Below are 20,900 nucleotides of genomic sequence, written 5' to 3'. Positions count from 1 at the left end.
TCTTCTGTGTCTCTTTCTGCGTCTCCAACTCTATACATATCCACCTTCAATACATCCATACACCTTCTCTTTGGCCTTCCACTTTTCCACTGGCCTGGCGTTCCAACTCCAGCATCCTCCCCTGAAACACTCCACATTTCTCTTCTCCACTTGTCGAAACCATCACAGTCTCCATTCCTCCACTCCGATCCGTCTAATCTGGCTTTCTTTCTTATTTCTAATCCTGTCCAAAATGATGAGCAAAAAATAGCGAAAAAACACTCGATACACGCAGATTCAGTAACATTAATGATGAAATTTAATTCGCCGGTGTCAGATGCAAGTAATTATATTCGTATGGGAAAAAGTAACCTCGAATGTAAAATGCGTGTGCCAATTATTCGCGTTCAGCTAAAGTATCAGGTGTCATTACTATACGAGTGTGTGTGTTGGCAGCCATCCCTGTGTGTGTGTGTGTGTGTGTGTGTGTGTGTGTGTGTGTGTGTGTGTGTGTGTAACTTAGTGGAAAACGACTGTGCTTTGTATTTAACGCAGAGAGAAACTATGTAACCTGCCGCCCTAAGTCTCAGTTTCAGGACCTACATCTCTGTGCCTGTCTTTTGCTGTATTTCTGTGTGCTGTCGCGGTGCTGCTATTTCTGCTGCTGCTTCGTTTTATGAATACGTTCTATATTTATCGATGGAATTATTAATGAAATATAGCCGTTGATACTCTTGAAATGCCAGAAAAGGCAATATCATAGCTGCATTACCAAGAGAAATGTACACCATAATATTATAGGCATCGTAAAGAGATTTTTCATGACGTGTCCGAAATGACGTGTCCGAAATATATTAAATGGGATATGTAGTGTCATATAATGCTGATCGTGCAAAGATAAATCGTCCTGATCACAGCAGTATTACCAACACAAAAGTGGCGCTTTATTGTCAGTTATCAGGGATCCGTAAAGTTGTGTTGCTTGTCTGATGATGTTATTTATGCTAAGCACTTCGGGGTCGTGAGTCATGGATGCAGATTAAGAGTTATACATGTTTGAAGCCTGTATCTCTCGGTGTGTGCTGGGTAAAGGGATTGAGAACGACAGTATTAAATAAAATACAGGGGGAGTAAAGATTGTGTGGATCTAAAAATACAACGAACTGGCGTAAGGCAAAGAAATGACACTCGAGCCTTGAGCGATAATACAGGGCAGGGAGGGACTCGTGATTCTAAACTGTCCCTTGGTGTGCGAGGCGTGAAGCGATGAAAATTTACGACAGGGAAACAAGAGCAAGAGAGGCAGTAATGATGTGAACGAGAACTGTCTGACTGAGGAAAGAAAAGTGGGAATAATTTACGTGGTGTCAGTCACAGGAGCTTACCCATCTGACGCCCGGAGAACTTTTGGGATAGTATTTTTTATTGATGGAAAGATAGCTGGGGGAAGAGAGAGAGAGAGAAGAGAAGAGAAGAGAAGAGGAGAAATAAACATAGGAAGAAACAAAAGAGAGAAACTAAAACAAAAGACTTCAACCCCCTTATCACACATCGTTAAACCTACACTAAAAACAGAATAAGAGATGGGAAGAAAGACATAACTACAGACACATTCGTTATCAAAGGGCGCCAGAAGCAGAAGATAAGTGTACCGTAGCGTGAACCTAAGACCTAACACAACCCCCTCCTGCACCCGCTCACACAAGGAAGGCAGGACGTGAGGTAGTTTAAGAGTTAGTGAAGCGACCGTTTGCAGCCTCGACTCCCTAAGCTCTTCACATCTGTCCAGTGTGTGTGTGTGTGTGTGTGTGTGTGTGTGTGTGTGTGTGTGTGTGTGTGTGTGTGTGTGTGTGTGTGTGTGTGTGTGTGTGTGTGTTCTCATGATTTACAGAATGAATGATCTTGTGTTTTATCTGTACCTTTATTTTCTCTTATACGTTACTCTACTTTTGCTTTCTCCTTTCCTTTACTTATGCTTGTTCGATTTTTCTTCATATTATTATTCTTTTTCTTTTCTTCCTTCACTCTTTGATTTTTCTTCTTCTTATTATTATCATTAATTTTCTTCCTTATCATTAATCTCCTTTTCTTCCTTTTCATCTTTATTGTATTATCATTCTATACCTTCATTTTAACATTCGTCATCGTAATTACCTATTCTCGTTTTCTGTTCATTTCTAGTCATCAGTATCATCGCCATTACTTCTCTATTCAATCATTTATCCATTTACTCATATATTCCTCTTTATACCATCCTTTCCCTTCTCCTATGCTCCCCTTCCACGCCTTCCCTACCGCTGAAACACTTTCCTGGAAGCCATCTCGCGAAGACTTGCCGGAACCTGAACACTTTTAATTATCATTCCATTCACCGCTGAGAGAGAGAGAGAGAGAGAGAGAGAGAGAGAGGGAGAGGGAGAGGGAGAGGGAGAGGAAGAGGGAGAATGCATACAGAGAGATAGACAGGCAAGCAGACATTGAGAGACAGGCAGAGATACAGACAGACAGACATTAAGAAAGAGCAGAGGATTGAATAAATAAATGTAAGAAAAATGCAAGAAAAAGATGAAAGAAAATGAAAAAGAATACAAGTGAAAGCAAGATGAAAGAAGGAGAGAAAGAGACCCAGCCTTGAAAAGAAACACGCGAGCCACGAAGCGAAGCGAAGACAGCGAAAATATCATCACAAAGAAGAGGAAAAGACCGTGGAAGAGGAAGCAGAAGAAGACATCAAAGGAGCGAATGCGAAACAGAATATGTCGCGTAGGATGCATAGAAAAACGACGCAAAAAAAACGAGGAAGAAAAAAGAAGAGAAGATGAGGGAGATGAGGAGGATGGGGATGATGGTGATGATGATGAAAGAAAGAGAAAGAGAGGAAGTGAGTGAAAAAAAGATCTCCGAAATATTTGTCAGAGGAGAAATTAGACGAAACAGACGAATGAAAAAAAATGATGATGTTGATGATGAAAAGATGAGGATGATGATCGTGAGAGAGAAAGAACAAAAAAAGTTAGTGAAAAAAAGATCATAGAAATACGTGTCAGAGGAAAATTTTGACGAAACAAATAACGAAGAAAAAAAAAGATGATAATGAAAGAAAAAAGAGAAAAAGTGAATGAAAAAAAAAATCTCCGTAATCCTTGTCAGAAGAAATTAGATTAGACGAAAATTTGACGAAACAAAAAACAAAGAAAAAAAATGACGAGAGAGAAAAAAAGAGTTAATGAAAAAAAGATCCCCGTAATTCTTGTCAGGAGAAATTAGATCAGATTAAGCTCTTAACTCCACATGAGCCGGAGCAAAAAGTGAATGCGAGTGAAAACGGGAAGTCGTTAGAGCCTGTTAGCGTAGAAAACGTGGCCATCCGTTTTCTTTGTTAAGGAGGGAAAAAGGGCTTTGAGAGACGACTGGAGGAAAGGAGGGAAGCCGGAGGAGAGAAAGGGAAGACCAGGTGTAATCAAAACATTCGTGGAGGTTTCTAAAGGTAATTCACTTAAGACATTAATATGAACTGAGAGAGAGAGAGAGAGATGAAGTACCCGGATATCATATGTGTAAACTTGTAAAGAAAGAGAGAGAGAGACTGAAGATACTAAGTCCCTTTTCTTCTTCTTCCTCCTCCTCCTCCTCCTCCTCCTCCTCCTTCTCAATATTTTACTCTCTCTCTCTCTCTCTCTCTCTCTCTCTCTCTCTCTCTCTCTCTCTCTCTCTCTCTCTCTCTCTCTCTCTCTCTCTCTCTCTCTCTCTCTCTCTCTCAGAGAGGGAGAGAGAGAGAGAGAGAGAGAGAGAGAGAGAGAGAGAGAGAGAGAGAGAGAGTGTGTTCAATTCGGTCAGTAATTAAAAGCTCGGTCTTATTTATAGATTATCACTGTGTTGTTTTTCATTATCATTGCGTTTGTTGCTGTCGTTGTTCGTTTTGTTCTACTTCGTTATTGACTGATAAATTAGTGTGTGTGGGCGTGAATGCGTGTGTGTGTGTGTGTGTGTGAGTGTGTGTGTGTGTGTGTGTGTGTGTGTGTGTGTGTGAGAGAGAGAGAGAGGGGAGTATGTAGAAGTGTTAGTGGTTATGGTGGTGGTGATGGTGGTGGTAGTGGCGGTGGCTATAGTGATGTTATTGCTGCTTACTCTAACACAATAGTGGCGGTGATAGTGAGTGGCGCTGGCAGTGATGTACGTATGATATGAGGTGGAGTGGGCGTCAAGTGAGCAGCGGTGGTGATAGTGGTGTTGGTTGCTGGAATAGTGCATGTAGTGATGGTGGTGGTGGTGGTGGTGGTGTCGGCGGCACAATGGGGGCCATGACACACTAATGGCGAGCAACACATGGCGGGAATGTTCATCCGAGCGGCGTGTGACTTTGATCCGGGCAATAATTCAACGTGGTGGAGTGGGGGGAGGAGGAGGAGGAGGAGGAGGAGGAGGAGGAGGAGGAGGAGGAGAAGAAGGAAGAAGGAAGAAGAAGAGGAAGAGCAATAATAATAAAAAAAGGAGGAAGAGGAGTTTATGGAATGAAAGAGTATGAGAAAGACAAGAAGAATGAAAAATAAGAAACAAAGAAAAGTAAATAGATGAAAATAAAAGAAGACAAGGAAGAAGAGGACAAGGAAGAGAGAACGAAAAGGAAGAAGGGAGGAGGAATAAGTGAATTAAATCAGATACATAAACTACATCAGCGGGGGCGGTTGGTGGTGTGCAGTGCGGGAGGAGGGGAAGGGGAGGGGGAGTGTCAGGGGGGCGGCGGGGGGGGGGGTTTACCTGCGACTCATGCAAGGTAATCATGGTGGTGATGGCACTCATAATACCGGTGATGGCAGGGCGCTGGCATTAGGGGGGGGCGGTGCTGGGGGGACGTGGGGGGCAGGTGTGGGGAGGAGCATTGCGGAGGTCAGCTTAGGCCCAGGTGTCGCTAACAGTCCATTAAGCTGATTCTTACCTGCTCTTCCCCCTCCTCCTTCTCCTCCTCTTCCTCCTCTTGCTTCCTCCCTCTCGTTCCCCCCCCCTCCTGGTTCTTCCTCTTCCCTTCCCTCCTCCCTCCTACTGCTCCATTTCTCTTTCCTGAGTTTTCCTCCTCTTGTTTCCTCCTTCCTTCCTCCTCCTCCTCCTACAGTTGTTTTTTACTCTAATGGTGCCTCCTCTTTCCTCTCCCTCCTCCTTTTCAGTTGTTTTTCCCTCTCCTTATTCCTCCCCTTTCCCTTCCTTTCTATCTTCTTCCTTCTGTTGTCTATCCCCTTCCTGCCTCCTCCCTCTTCCCTCTCCTCCTCTTCCTCTTCATGTCTTTCCCCCTTTCTGGTTCCTTCCTTTTTCTTTCCCACCTCCTCTTGCGGTTGTATTTCCCCCTCCCGTTTCCTCCTCTTCCTCCTCCTCCACCAGCTTCCTTTCCCCCTCAATCCCCTCCCTTCCCTCCTCCTCCACCTGCTCTCATCACCCCCTCCTGCTCCTCCTCCCCACCTGTTTCCTCCCGCCCACCTGCCCGCCACTTGATCACATCCTCCTTGCTGTCCCCTTCCTGCTTCTCCCTCCACGACACCTGCTTCCAATCTCCCCTCATTTGCATTCCTTCCCCCACCTACCCCCTGTCCTGCCTGACCCCCAACTCCTCTACCTTCTTCTACCGACCCCCCTCCCTTCCAGCCTCCCTTCCTGCCTCCCCTCTTCTTACAGTCTTCCCTTACCTGCTCTACTCTCTTCTCTCTGCCGTCCCCCTTCAACCTCCTTTCCAGTCTCTCTTCCTACCACAATTTGTTTACCCTATCTACATTATTTCCACTGCTTCCCTTTTCCTTTCCCTTTCCCTCTCAGACTCATCTCCTTCCCCTCTCCTCTCCAACCTCCGTCCTTCCACCTACCATATCCCTGCTTCTCTTCCACTTTCTATCCACACTTCTCCTCAGCCTCTCCTTATTCCCCCTACCTTTTCCCCGTTTCTGCTTCCTCCCCACCTCCATTGTTCCTTCCACCTGTGCTCCCCTCCTAGTCCATACGTCCTCTAGCCCCCTTTCCTGCCCTTATTTCTCTTACCTCCCAGCCTCCTCCTCCTCTTCCTCCTCCTCTTTTTCCTCTTCCTCTTTCCCCCCACCCGCCACACCCCAGCACTAGAGGTAATCCGTGGTGTCGATAGCATTGCCGGCGCCTCAAAAAGGAGTGTGGTTCTCCGCGTTGAGTGCCTCCATTAGGCCGAAGCGCTCGTAATGGCTCTGTCTTGCCCCGGTGTTTTAATGAAGCAGTGAAGGTGGGACAGGTAAATCTCTCTCTCTCTCTCTCTCTCTCTCTCTCTCTCTCTCTCTTATGGTAATCCCGGCACTAACTCTTTCCCCCGCCGACAGGAATTAATACCACGCCTAAAACCGAAGGGAAATAAAAATACTAATAAAGAAAACGGGAGGGTGAGGACAAGGGGGGAACTGCGCCATAAATTGAAGGGTTTAATCGCCTATGGATTCTATATAGGGGCGAGTTAGGCGGTTCATTTCTCCGCCTTGTAAAATGGAGGGGAGTGTGATCCTGTTAGGCCGTGTAATGGAAGAGGAGGAGGAGGAGGAGGAAGAGGAGGAGGAGGAGGAGGAGGAGGAGGAGGAAGAGGAGGAGGAGGAGGAGTGTTGGTCGTTTAATGGTTAATATTTGTGCTTTGAAGTTATGGGCAACCTCTTTCCTAACCCCTTTATTAAACCTCCTCCTCCTCCTCCTCCTCTTAAGTCTCCTCTCGCGCCCTTATCCTCCCTTCTGCTTTCACCCTAACCGTTGTTGATAATGAGTGTGGGTGTAGGTGAGAGAGAGAGAGAGAGAGAGAGAGAGAGAGAGAGAGAGAGAGAGAGAGAGAGAGAGAGAGAGAGAAGGGGTAGAATATATAATTGCTGTATTCTTCTAATTTCTTTTTCTCTTTTTCTCTCTCTAGTCTAATGACGTAACTAACTTCCATTTGAATTTTCCCTTAAACGAATTCTCTCACTCGTCTTTTTCATTACATTTTTTATATTGTTTTAGCGTTTTGTTGTTATTTTTATTATTATTGTTGTTCCTGTGGTCGTTATTTTTTTGCTGTCGCGTTTAATGGCGCTGTAAATAATGTCGCCACGAACCAAAAAAATAGAAAAGCCTTTACATAATATAAGACGTAGTGGGTCATTTGCATACGTTGTTGTGATGAGGCCTAAAAACACGCTGAATAGATAAGGAGAGAGAGAGAGAGAGAGAGAGAGAGAGAGAGAGAGAGAGAGAGAAACAGGTCAACAAGGAAAACAAACGTGGAATCTAAAAAAAGCGGCAAGAATAAGCAATAAAGTGGAAAGGAAACAAACAGTAAAAACAAACAAAGCAGCGGGAGAAAGACGAACCACTAATAAAGCAAACAAACAAGAATAAGAGCAACAACAACAATGAGAAGAACAGAAATAGAACCAATATAAAGAATGAAAATATAAATAAACGGGAGGTGAGAGGAGGGGGAGGGAGGGAGAGGGAGAGAGAGGGAGAGCGTGACTGAATAGGTGACGTGAAAAGAGGAGGAAAGGGAGAGAGAGAGAGAGAGAGAGAGAGAGAGAGAGAGAGAGAGAGAGAGAGAGAGAGAGAGAGAGTTATGTAAGGTAAAATTTAAATCATAAGTAAAGTCAAGCATGTGTCAGGGAAAGGATTAAGAAAACACGAATTACATCATCAGTATCAACAACAATAACAGTATTAACATCGACAATAATAACAACAGCAATAACATCAGTGGTAAAAGTAATGAAATAAGAAATCGCACCGTAATTGAATTCAGTAATGGAAGAAAAAAAAAGAATGTTGGATATACACGTAAATAACTGGATACAACACAATGCGGCACACACACACACACACACACACACACACACACACACACACACACACGGACACACGGACACACAAACCAAGTATAAGAATAATATGTAAAAAAAGTATATATATAATGATTTTTAGTATGAAAACGGCTACAAGACATGACAACTCAACCTTCCACAACATACCACAGTACATCACAACACATCATAAAAAAGCACATCACACTCACCGCACCTCACCACATCAACCTCTATTACAACCCTCCACACAAAACCACAATCCCAATACAACACAGCACAACACAGGGCAATACAATACACAGCACACAAAACTCACCTCCTGCGGGTCTGTGTATCAGCATCACCAGTAGGAACCAGATAGCCACATGCCACACCGGCGGGGGGGCCATGGCGGTGGTGGTGGTGGTGGTGGTGGAGGTGTGGCTGGACAGGTATTCTCGCAGGTGTTCACTCGCACTGCGGTTCGCTGGCTATATTTTTTTCTCTCCGGCTCGCGCGCTCAATGGATGTGGGGTTGTCTTCCTCTTGTTTTCCCGTGCCTTCTCTTGCTTCGTTGTTTTCTCGTTGTTTTTTACGGTTTATCTATCGACTCGACTATTTTTTCATCCTCTTTTCATATTTTTTTCTCTTCTTTTTACTCTTATCTTTCCTCCATTTTGATGTCTTTTTATTTTTCCTCTTCTAGATTTAATTACTCTTTTCTTGTATTATGTGACTTTCCCTTTCCGCCTTATTTCTTTTTCCTATGTTTTGTTTTCTGCGCGGTGTTTTGCAAGACGTGCGTTATTGATGCTTTGTGTATATGAAGCTTGCCGCAACGTTTATGCATAAATAAACTTATGTATATATGTAGATTTTTATGATTGTTATTTATGTCAAAACGTTTTCTGTTAGTGTATGTTGCTAATTTTTTTCACCAGTTTTGCTACAAGCCCTTTGCGTTTTGATCCCTCTAATTTTGTATGTAAATGTGTGTTGCAAATGTGCTAATGTTAATCAGAAAAATGTCTACATATTTGAATGTGACATCAAGGCGTTGTGTTTGTGTATTCAAAGTGGACTGTGTCTCTCCGTCACGTCATGTTGCTACTCCTCGTGTTGGCCAAATATGTTGTGCATTTAACTGTGCAACGCCTGGTGTGTGTGTGTGTGTGTGTGTGTGTGCTCCGTCTCACTGAAGTCCTCGGCAAACACACTCCGCTATCTCTCCAGCCTGGCGTCGTATATTAACACAGCATTCTTGTGTCTTGCTGCATCCCTCACATGTTATCCTCCCGCCTGTGTTGTCTCACGGCCTCGCGTAGACATGTCAGTGCCTGGACAATTAGAAACGGCTATTCACTGCTGCTATAACAACTGTTGGCTTAGCACTTCACTCAGCAGCAGCAGCAACGGTAGCGAGACCTGTGTACCTTACCAATAGTCGGCCCCGGCACCAAGCACCTCTAGCCGTGGGGGGGAGGCGTGTGAGCCGCACCAGCGCGTGACAAACACTAACGCAAGGGGCACAGCTGCTCTGCTTCTTGGCTCCTCGTGCTCCTGAAGGCTGGGCCCGTGTAGTCTTCATTCATCTGTCCAGGGCTGTGTGTGTGTGTGTGTGTGTGTGTGTGTGTGTGTGTGTGTGTGTGTGTGTGTGTGTGTGTGTGTGTGTGTTATTTTTCATTCACTTCTCATCATTTCTCGAGCCTCACTTCCTTTTCTATTTAAAAACAGTTTAATATCTTTCTCTTGTTTCCTCCAGAGATTTTACTTTTTTGTTAGTATTCATTTTCTCTCTCAGGTCAACGTTGCTATTCACCTTTCCTCTGTTTTATTGTTTATGATTATTGTTTATATGTTTACTTTGTTCCAGTGTTTAGCTTTGCTTGTCCTTTTCCTTTCCTCTGTCGCACGCTCTCTTGCTTTCATGACATTGTAACTATTCACTTCTGTTACCTTTTTGTTTTGTTATGTGATGTTTTCTGTTATTATATGTTCCTTTGAGTCATGTAACCCTTCACCGTTCTATCACGTATTTCTGCAGTTGATATTTTCCTTTTATTTAACTGTTATTTTCCTCCGAGTTTTTGCGTGTGTGTATCGTGCCGCCTCCAGCCAGTCCTTCCGAGAGGTGGTAAGCGCAAGAGTTTCACAATATATTCGCCTTGGCTTATGAGCTGCGGCTGATGAATAATAAAAAGAACATAAGGAAAAATAATTACCCTAATGAATTTTCTTACTCGTCCTCCTCTCCTCTTCTTACTTCTTATTCCTCTTCCTCTTCGTCCTCCTCCTCCTCTTACCTTTCTTATTTCGCCTCCTCCAGATCCTCCTTATTACTAGTCCTCCTCCTCCTCCTCCTTCTCCTGGTGAAAATAATGGCGGTGCTCGGAGGATTAACGCTTGGTCTTCACGCATACTTATTCATTTAACCTCTCTCTCTCTCTCTCTCTCTCTCTCTCTCTCTCTCTCTCTCTCTCTCTCTCTCTCTCTCTCTCTCTCTCTCTCTCTCTCTCTCTCTCTCTCTCTCTCTCTCTCTCTCTCTCTCTTTTTAATTTGATTTTATTGGATCATTAATCTAACTTTGTGCATTTATCTCCTTGCCTTCTTTTTTATTAGTTTTAGTTAGAAATTATTTTGTATTATTTATTTAACTTTATGCATCTCTTTATCTCTCTCTCCGTGCCTTTTGTTTTTCTTTTTGTTTTAATCCGAGTTCATTGTTTTATATTTCCTACTTCATTTCCTTTATATAGAGGTGTTGATTCTTTCCCTCCTTCCTTCCTACACCTTCTCTTCCCTCCCTTCCGTCCTTCCATCCTTCCTCTCCTACACCTTCCTTCCACCCTCTCCCTCTTCCCTCTCCGTCCCTTTAAAATCGTAAATCACAAGTTTGCGTTTGTATTTTTGCGTGAATGTTCTTTATTTATATATATATATTCACGTTATAGTTCGGACAGTTTCTCGCTCGCACACAAGTTTTCCTCATGTTTTAGAAATGAAAAAGAGAAAAAAAAATAAACATGAAAACAACTAAAATAAAACGAAAAAAAATATTAGGCGTCAGTGAATGAAATGACGAAAGTATTTATTTTTTATGGTTGTGGCAGATGAAGTTGGGTGGCTAGTTCCTGATGGTGGTGCTGGTGGTGGAGGGGGGTGGAGGTGTGGTAAGAGTGGTGGTGGAGGTGCTAAGCGTGGATTATCTTAAAGGGGTGAGAGGGGAAGGGGAAAGCTGGAATTGGTGGTGGTTGTGGCGGTGGTGGCGGTGAGGTGGATAAGGCAACGGTGGTGGTGGTGGTGGTGGTGGTGGTGGTGGTGGTGCATAGTGGAGGCAGTGGATGTGCTGCTGCTGGTGATATGTGGGGTGGGGAATGGAGCAAAAAGTGGAAGATATTGGTGATAAGGATGGTGGTGCAGTAAGGGAGGGGAGTGGTAGTAGGTGGTAGTGGTGGTGGTGGTAGTAGTTTCAGGTAGAAGATAAGAGTAGAGTCTAGATAGTTTGGAATGGTGCTGTGAAGGAAAGGAGAGGAGGGAAGGGAGGTAAAGGTTATGGGAGCAGGGGAGGTAGTAGCGGTAGTGGTGGTGGTGGTGGTGGTGGTGGTAGTAGTTTCGGGTAGAAGATAGAGTGAAGGAGAAATAGTATAACATGGTCCTGTGAGCGAAGTGGAAGGAAAGGAAGAGAAGGGGAGGCAGAGGTGGTATGGGTAGGCCTAGAGGTGCTATTGGGAGGACAGAGGTGAAGGGGGGTAGGGGGATTTGGTGGTGGCTATGGGGGGGGGGGGGGAGGTGAAGAGTCTGGCTGTCACATGCAAAGTAGGGGTATAAACACTCTGCCCTTATTTGCATGTTACGTAGACTGGGTTGCGCAAGAGCCATCGAAACAGAACACACACACACACACACACACACACACACACACACACACACACACACACACACACACACACACACACACACACACACACACACACACAAACACACACAGACACAGTAATAGGGTCTGCTCAGACTGCTGCCGTTGTTGAAGTAGTTGATGTAACGGCTAATTGTTGAAAGTGGTTACGGAAATTCTAATGGCTATTGTTAAGATGATGATGACGTTGATGATGCTTGCGGTATTAGTGGTGGTAGTGGTGAGTTTCAAGTCCCATTCACCTCCACTCGTCCGCACACGCTCGTCACGGCCAGCCACACACCATCAATTCTAATACTCCACGCTGCCTAAAACACACATACTCACACACGCACACAAACACACACACAAACACTTTACTCACACTCCGCACGGCCACTCACACAGCATTCACACTCTTCCACACCTTGCTGACTTTTACATTCCCTCTACGGTTTATTTTATCTTCCGCACTCCTCATTCCGTTCGCTCACACCTTCCATATATCATTTCTACTCGTACCAAAACACACACACCACATGCACTCTCATAAACACATAAACCAAGAAACAATCACACACTCTTCATCTAAAAGCTCATCACAGCATACACACACACATACACACACAAACCAACAAACACTAAACTACACCATCCACCTCAGAACTGAACACTGCGACACACGACACGTCTCCATAACAATATTTCCACGCCCCGAGCAGGCACGCTCTGACTTGGTAACGCTGCTTCGTCGACTAAATGGAATTCTCAAACTAATCTCCTAAACTCTAATCCTGTATTTTAGTAGCACTTATGGGACTCTCCTCCACTTCCTTTTTTTCCTCTTAGTTCTCTTCCTCTTTATACTACTATTCACTGCTTCGCCTCTTAATTACTACTACTACTACTACTACTACTACCACTACTACTACTACTACTACTACTACTACTACTACTACTACTACTACTACTACTACTACTACTACTACTACTACTACTACTACTACTACTACTACTACTACTACTACTACTACTACTACTACTACTACTACTACTACTACTACTACTACTACTACTACTACTACTACTACTACTACTACTACTACTACTACTACTACTACTACTACTACTTCTACTACTACTACTACTACTACTACTGCTGCTGCTACTGCTACTAATACTACTAATACTAATACTACCACTACTTGGATATAGTTTCGTGTATCTTATTGACGGATTTAGGAGATCCAGTGGCAGCCTCGTCGGTTCCTGAAGGTCTAGCTCCAGCCCTCGCACTGTCCTCTGTTTACACTGTAGGCGGAAACTGTGGTGAAGGACAGGAAGGGAGGAATGGTGACGGTGTGGATGGGTGGGTAAGGGGAATATTGATGAAGTTGTGAGTGGTGATTGAGATGGTGTGCTAAGGGAATAGCCGGAGATAATAGTGGAGGTGTATGCTGATAGGTATGATCACTGAATTTGCCCTCGTTAACCTCATTATAATGTATGCAAATGACGTGTACCTCTGATGCCGTGGCAGTGATTGTTACGGCTCTTCTGATTGTTTAGGTTCCTTTGGCTCTCATGGAGGTAGTTTGCCAGTTACTGACACTGTCATGTAACATATATCTATATTATTTGCTTTAAGACGCCTCTTATACAAGATGGGCAGTTTGGTCGAAATTGATTATATAAAAAATGTTAATATAATATGTTAACATTTTATGTATGATCACTTGTTGAACAGTATTATAATTCCACAAAGTCTTAGCACATCTGCTGCCATATATAACACCAGCAGACTGATCAGCAGAAGGTTTTCCAGCAGACTGCCACACACTTTCCTATGTTTACAAGACAGAAGTGTGTTACGGGCAAAGTGTTATATGCGTAGCGACATGTAAAACTCTACGGACATAGCCTGGCACATTTACATTACTCCGTAGCTTCAGTGATGGACAAGTTGAACACACCGGGCGTCAGTACTTGCATAACCCATGCCTACACTCATCGGTTCGTTTCTGAGTCGTGTCCTCAACTTATTGCTATAGGTTAAAATTAACATTTATTCAATCAGGAGGAGTTTGACAAGCGGCAGAGAAACACTTCGTTTGAATACACTGTATCAATCTCACGAACGCTAACCATTTCTAACACCAGACTCATGCAGCCAGAGTTAGGGAATGACAGTGGCTTGCTTGTTAACTAGCCAATGATATGCACTTAATGGGGAAATGAATGGCTAATTTGCGAATCTGATATAAACAGAGAATTTAGTGAACATACTGCACCGGAAACCGAGAATTCGACCCCTCGACCCAAGAGCAAACTTGTTCTCGACTTGTGAATAGCAACTTGGGTGTGAAAGGGGCGCGGCGTGCTCTCTGGTAACCTTCCCGCCACAACGCCTGAATGGGAGCCAAGCACGCAGGCCACTCCACTGGACCCTTGCTAGGACGATGGTGATGGTGCTGACGATGATGGTGATGGCTGTGCTTGTGAGATGTGCATGTTGATGATGATAATGACGATGAGGATGATAGTAATACCTCAGGACTATTACTAAGATCGTGAGAAAGAGTATGACGATATTAATGAAGAATAAAAACAGACAGTAAAATAATGATATCACACTTCTCTCTTGCATAAAATTGGCGATGGTAGGAAAATAAATAGTAAAAGTAGTAATAATAGTACTAGTAGGAGTAGTAGTAGTAATAGTAGCAGTAATAATAGGAATCATAATGAGAAATACATCCAAGCCATTAAGGAAAACAAGGAGGCGTATTTTTTCCTCTTAACTCTGAATATTAATCATCAGAACTTAAAAGAATCGTCGCCCGACAATTGGACGCGAAACGAAGCGGAATAAACCCAATGGAAAATAAGATATTCAAATTCTCCAGAGCTTTTACCCACTTATACTTCTTTTATTATTTGGCGCCTCTCTCTCTCTCTCTCTCTCTCTCTCTCTCTCTCTCTCTCTCTCTCTCTCTTGCTTTGTTTTCTCTACTCTCCTCTCCTCTCCTCCTCCTTCTTTCTTCTCCTTCTCACTATTTCTTCTCCTTTCATTCCTTCTTTTACCCTTCTTCAAGTTAGTTATGATTCCTCTTTCTTTTCCTTTACATTACTTCCATTTTCACAACTGTCTCCTTTTTATCTCTCTCCCTTCCTTATTCCCTCCTCTTCCTTCCATTCCCTTGTCTATCACCTCTTCTCTCTTCCCGTCTCTCACCACACTACTCCATTCTTCTTTCCTCCTTCAACCCTTCGCTGTGATCCCTTCCTCCTTCTTTCCTCTCCTCGTCCACGCCACCCACTTCTTTCCTGGTCTTCCCTTAAACTCTCAACCTCTCTTTTCCTTGCCGTCTCATCCTCTTCCTCCCTCACTGCCTCGCCCAGACCCTTTCCAAACCAACCGTGAATCCTCTTTTTTCCTTCCTCTTTTGTATTTCCATTTCTAGTGTCATCCTCCTCTCCACAAATACCTTCCCCTTTGCTTGGCTTTCTTATTCTATTTTATTTTCATCCCTTTTTTTTTATCCTCATGCCCATCCCATCTTCGTCATTTTCAACAACCATCTTCTTCTGCCCTTTCTTCTTCCTTCATCTTTAATCTCCTTTTTACACTCAGTACCACTCAGACCCTTCTTCCCTATTTTCTTTCTTTGTTGACCGCCCTCCATTTCTGTTTCCATTTCCTTCTCCTTTATCCTTTCTCTTCACCCTTTTATTTTTACCCCTCTGTTGATCTCCCTCCATTTCCCGTTTCCATTTCCTTCCTCTCTATACTTTTCATTCACCTTTCCTCTTATTTCATCTCCGCTGCCGTCCCCTTCTTCCATATTCTCTTCCTCGATTCATATCCTTCGCCATCCATCAAAATCTCTCTCTATTCCTCTTCCCTTCCGTTCATCTTCTTCAATAACCAAACTCACCCTCATCTTCTCAATCCTCCTCTGTGCCTCCGTTCCCTTCCCTTCAGCATCCACTACCAAGCCCTTCTTCTATATCTTATTCCTCTCTTTATCCTCATCGATTTCCATTGGCTTTCTCTATCATCTTCTCCAGCCCCCCTTGCTTTCTTTCCCCCCCTCCTTCCTCCTCTGCCACTACTCCCTCCTCCAATAATCAGTTCTCTTATCTCTTTCTCTTCATCCTTTGTTAAGCTTCATTTCGGAAACCGTTATGACCTTGGTTCCATTATCAGGCCGTTCTCTTTTACCGCAGTCATGCTTTCGCTTTATCTATCACCGTTTTCTTTAATTCATTCTTTCTTTGCCATTCGTTACTAAGCAGTTCCTCCTTTCCTTTGTATATATTCGCTGTATCACGTTTTCTTTCATTCTTCTTTATTCGTCTTTCATTATCGCGTTTGTCTCTCCGCAGTCATGTTTATCTGTTAACTTTTCTTTCATTCTTCCTTCGCATTCATTTGTAAAGCAGTTTCTCCTTACCACAGTTATGTTCTCTGTATCACATTTTCTTTCATTCTTCTTCCTTCTTCTTTTCGTTGTCAAGTTTGTCTCCTTAATCACAGTCATGCCATCCATATCTATCAACTTCTTTCTTTCTGCTTTCTTCGTTCTTTATTATCAATCCTGTCTCTCTTTCCACAAGCATGTCATCTTTATCGATTAACTTTTGTCTTTCATTCTTTTCTCGCTGTTCATTTTCAACCATGTCTCCGTTACCACAGTCATGTTAACTTTTACTATTGACCTTTCCTTTCATTCTCCTTCCTTCTCTATATCCGCTGCCTTCTCTGACCTTTTCTTTAATGACCTACCGCCCGATTGCTCTCCTCCCACCGTGACCCATCTTTTCCTCTGACCTATTTTTCCCATTTTCTTTCTTCTCCTATCTTCCCCCGCCCTCCTTCCTTAACTCTTTCTTTCAACCATCTGTTTCTCATCTCCCTCTCTTTCGTGTCTTTCGTTCCAGTTCCCATATTTTTCGTGCTAGTTTCCCCTTGAAGTCTCTGTTTCCATTTTCCTATTATTTGCGTAATCTCTCTTTCCTCTTCCAATTCTTCTTCCTCTCACTTTTTATTTTCCTTCCATCCCAGAGTCATCGTTTTCCGTGCTCTGTTTCCCCTCAACTACCCGCTTCCTTTTCTTAACCAGTGAACCTATTCCACTTTTCTTTCTTTCTTCCTTACTCTATCTATCTATCTATCTATCAATCTATCTTTCAGTCTCTCAATCTCTCATTCAAAACTCGCGTGAAAAGATTATGACAACAAAACTAATACTAAAAAGAAAGATTTACTCGGTTCTTTCCTTAGTTACATGTCATTGAGTGCACCTCCTAACACACACACACACACACACACACACACACACACACACACACACACACACACACACACACACACACACACACACACACACACACACACACACACACACACACACACACACACAAACACAATCACACACACTTTCGGCTTCCTCCTCTTCCTCCTCCTCCTCCTTATCCGCGTGAATAAATCTCGTTCTCGCGATAACACTACCCAGTAAAGCTCTCCGCCGCTGCCTGGCCGATTATAAGTGGGAGTTATGTCTTTATTCACTCCGGTTATGGATAAATCCGACGCCTGCCTAACCTCCACTCAGCGCTCTCTCTCTCTCTCTCTCTCTCTCTCTCTCGTTCTCGTTCTCGTTTTTCTGCACGCTTTTATGTGTTCATCTAATCCATTCCACTCGTGTTTCCCTCTTTAGATTTCTCTATCTCTTCATTTTTATTCTTTTATAATTTTTTCTCTCATCATCTTATCTTTATTTATTTCTCTCCTTATCTCTCTCTCCCCTCCTCCTCTTTCTTTTTCACCTATTTTTTTATATATATATATTTACCTAGTTTACCCTTATGCTACACAAAGATACATTAGAACATGAGAAGACAGTAAAGGGCTCGACATTTTCCACATGGCATATTCTGTTAATGGCTTATTGACCAACTTCCTTCCCTCCCCAACACTAAATATATGTACGCTCCATTTAAAGTTGGAAGTCGTATTTCTTTCAGCTACTTATCCTCTTATTTTTATCCACTCGTCCACTGTGAACCAGTTTCGTTTTACTTGTCTCCCTCCTGAACCTCATTTTATCCGATTATTCCTTCTGCTACGTCGTCATTTACATATCAGTGCAAGTTTTTTTTTTTTATCTAAATCTCCTTTATTAATCCCCGAAGCCCACTTAAAAGTTTCGATTAAATCACCTCGCAGTCCCCGCCTCCTTTCCAAAGAATGTAAATTAAGCCTCATTAGTCCTTCTCTGTACGATGAGCTTCCTTTTCCTTTTATCCTTCCCTACCTTTTTACTACCCATTCACATTTTTACCTTTTCATGACTTACTCCTCTTCATTAGTTACCATTTTTCCTCATATTCCTTCTTTTATTGTAGTATTTGCGTGTCTCCTTTCCATCTTCTCTTTTCCTTTTATACTTCCCTACCTTTTTTTATCTTATCGCGTTTTCCACCTTTCCCTGACTTACTCCTCTTCCCTGTTTCCTGTTTTCCCTCATTTTCCTTCTTTCATTGTTGTATTCATGTATCTCTTTTCCATAGTCACGTAATCTAGTATAAGTCTGCATCGCTTCCTCTGCTTTTTATCCATCCCTTTTCACCTTTTCATAACTTACTCCTCTTCCTTGTTTCCCGTTTTTCCATATTTTCTTCCTTCTATTGTTGTATATATGTTTCTTTCCTTTTCATGTAATCTATATAAGTTTTCTCCTGCTTCACTTTCCTTCCTCCTTCTCTCAAGTTTGTCCTTCTTCAGCTCTCCTTCAGCAGGTATTTACGTTCCTGGCGGAAGTATTTACTCTCACTGCCTCGTCCTAATTGTATTATAAGCGAGGTAACAGCGCATTGCCATTAGCGGAAATTGCTTGTCCTCTTTTTTTTTCCATAAAGCCCCGTCCGGTATTTTCTTCCAAGTCACTTCAAACTCCATTAAACTCTCGACTCTTTTTGTTTCTCTCATTTCCAAGTCATAATTCCAACGTTTTTCCATTCGCTTATCAACATCCAATACAACAAAATCGGAAGAGGCAAATAATTCCTTAAAATGACTAAGTATAGTTCTCGGTGTGTCTGACCAGGAGTTCACTAAGGTGCTGGAAAGGCAGTGCGTACACCCTTCCTCCGCCACGGCCCGAGTCACACTGAGGCTGGCGGCGGCTGGCTGGCTGGCGGGTGGTGGTCGAGGCAGGGCACTGGACGGCGGCTCGGGGCCAACACCAAGTCGATGCCTAATTAGTGCACAGTTTTACCGAGGCGACTGAGGATGCGGACGCGGCGGGCATTTTCGTAAGAGTTTTTTGGTGGATTTCAGTGTGCTTGCGGATGCTTGTGTTTGTGTGTGTGTGTGTGTGTGTGTGTGTGTGTGTGTGCTTGTCTTTTGTGGGTGTTTGTGCTGTGTGTTTATGTATGTGTGTGTTTGTTAGACGTTAGATTGTTTGTGTATCCTTTGTTTATCTGCTTGTTTACATAGGTTTATACTTTGTTTGTTTCTTGTCTTTTGTGAGCGTTTGTATGTGTATGTATGTATGTATCTATGTATGTATGTGTTTGTGTCAGTTTACATGCTTATCTTTTGTTTATTTGTATGTGTGCGTAGGTATCTGTTTGTGTGTCTCTAATATGAGTGTTTTCCTTCCACGTGCATCTCTCTGTCTGGTCCGCGCGTCAGAAAACAAAAATCAAAACACTAAGCGAAACAGCTGCTCCCAAAAAGTCATCAAAGGGGCGGGACGCAGCGCAGAATGCAATGTCGGGCACCAAGTGGGCGTGACGGGCAGGAGGCGAGCCGACCGTTAGTGCATGGGGCAGCAGGAGATGAGGCGGGAGTAAGGGAGTGAGTAGCAGGTCTCTTTTTAAGGTTACAGTTATGAAGCAGAGCGGCACAGAGAGAGGCAAAGGGTGGGTACAGTCGGTGTCTCGTAACCAGGCTTGAAAAATCTTACAAGGAGGGACTCGTGGACTTGGCATCATTGCTTGGGCGAGGAGGTGATAGTGGGACCCGTTTAAGGCAGTCAGGAAGCAGAAGAGCAGTAAGGGGAAGGTCAGTAAGTCTCTTCGGGTATACAGTGATGAGGCAGAGTGTTAAAGGGTGTGTATGAGGCCCTTCTAAGCGGCGAGACCGGGGTAGTGAGGCTCGCAAGTAGTCAAAGCAGAGCATCAGTAAAGACGGTAAGGAGTAGGTAGTTATACTCTTACGGTCATTAGGAGGCAAGAAAGCAGTAATGAAGAAGATAGTGGAGCTCTTCTACGATAGGCAAGAGATAAGTCAGCAAAGAGTTGGTAGGAGAGCCTTTTACTTAGTCAGGATGCAAGACCGTAGTAAGTGAAGGGTAGTGAGATTCTTTTACGATGGGCAAGATTAGCAAAGAGTAGGCATGAAAAAATAGCAAGGATCTTTTATGTAGTCCGGAGGCAAGACGGCAGTAAGGGAAGGGTAGTGAAATTATTTTACGATAAGCAAGATCAGCAAAGAGTAGCCATGAAAAAATAGCAAGGATCTTTTATGTGGTCAGGAGGCAAGGCGGCAGTAAGGGAAGGGTAGTGGGTCTCCTTAATGTAATGATGAGGCAAGGCAGCAGTAATAGAAAGGGAAGTTCGGGTTCGTTCAAGGCAGTCAGAAGGCGAAGCAGCAGGAGCGGGTAATAAGTTCGGCTCGCATTCTCAAACGTTTTCGGTTCTCACTAAAAACATTTCCAAAGGCCACAAAAGGAGACTAGTCGGGTTCGTAATGACAGTTTTTCACGTTCATGGCACAGAAGACTCGTCAATCTCTAACTACCAATGGAAATCCACACAACCCGTACTAAACCCGTATGCGATATGTGTGTTCGTGTGTGTAGGCCCCGAATTTTTTTTAGAATACGGACCAAGGTTCTTCTACTCCTCTCAGGTAATCAAAAGCGTGGCATCGTAGCGTAGAGTTGAGGCGTGGCGAGGCATGGCGTGGCGAGGCAGTGAGTGGGTTGCATGATTCTTTTACCCTCCAAGAAAGTCAGACGATGAGAGTCCCCCCTTGGCCCCCCTTCACTCCCCTCGCTCTCCCCTCTCCCTGCGGCCCCTCCCCCGGCGTGGTGCTCCTGAAGTACGCCCTGTGTGGAAGTCTCTGTGTGTGTGTGTGTGTGTGTATATGTGTGTGATGTTACGGTAATTGCTCCCGAGAACACTTTTCCGTGAAGCTTTGATCTCCCCCCCCC

The 20,900-nt window shown here is 43.7% G+C and overlaps 1 protein-coding gene across 4 annotated transcripts in view; it reads right to left on the bottom strand.

Moving 5' to 3' along the window:
* Window positions 1-18,879, bottom strand: part of LOC127004636 (cell adhesion molecule DSCAM-like) — a 53,969-nt gene extending 35,090 nt beyond the window's left edge. For 3 of the 4 annotated variants that reach the window (XM_050872683.1, XM_050872685.1, XM_050872686.1), the window contains exons 1-2: window positions 18,783-18,879; window positions 8,116-9,961 (exon numbers count right to left, since the gene is read on the bottom strand). In XM_050872683.1, the coding sequence (XP_050728640.1) occupies window positions 8,116-8,188 (73 nt within the window). In that variant the 5' untranslated portion in view covers window positions 8,189-9,961; window positions 18,783-18,879. The remainder of the gene's footprint in view (window positions 1-8,115; window positions 9,962-18,782) is intronic. The other variant, XM_050872684.1, reaches the window with a different exon arrangement.
* Between the last annotated feature and the right edge of the window lie 2,021 nt (window positions 18,880-20,900).

This window comes from Eriocheir sinensis, chromosome 28, assembly GCF_024679095.1.
Source record: "Eriocheir sinensis breed Jianghai 21 chromosome 28, ASM2467909v1, whole genome shotgun sequence".
Classification (NCBI taxonomy): domain Eukaryota; kingdom Metazoa; phylum Arthropoda; class Malacostraca; order Decapoda; family Varunidae; genus Eriocheir; species Eriocheir sinensis.
Note: the sequence above shows the minus strand (reverse complement) of the source record. Positions and strands in the feature narration are given on the sequence as shown.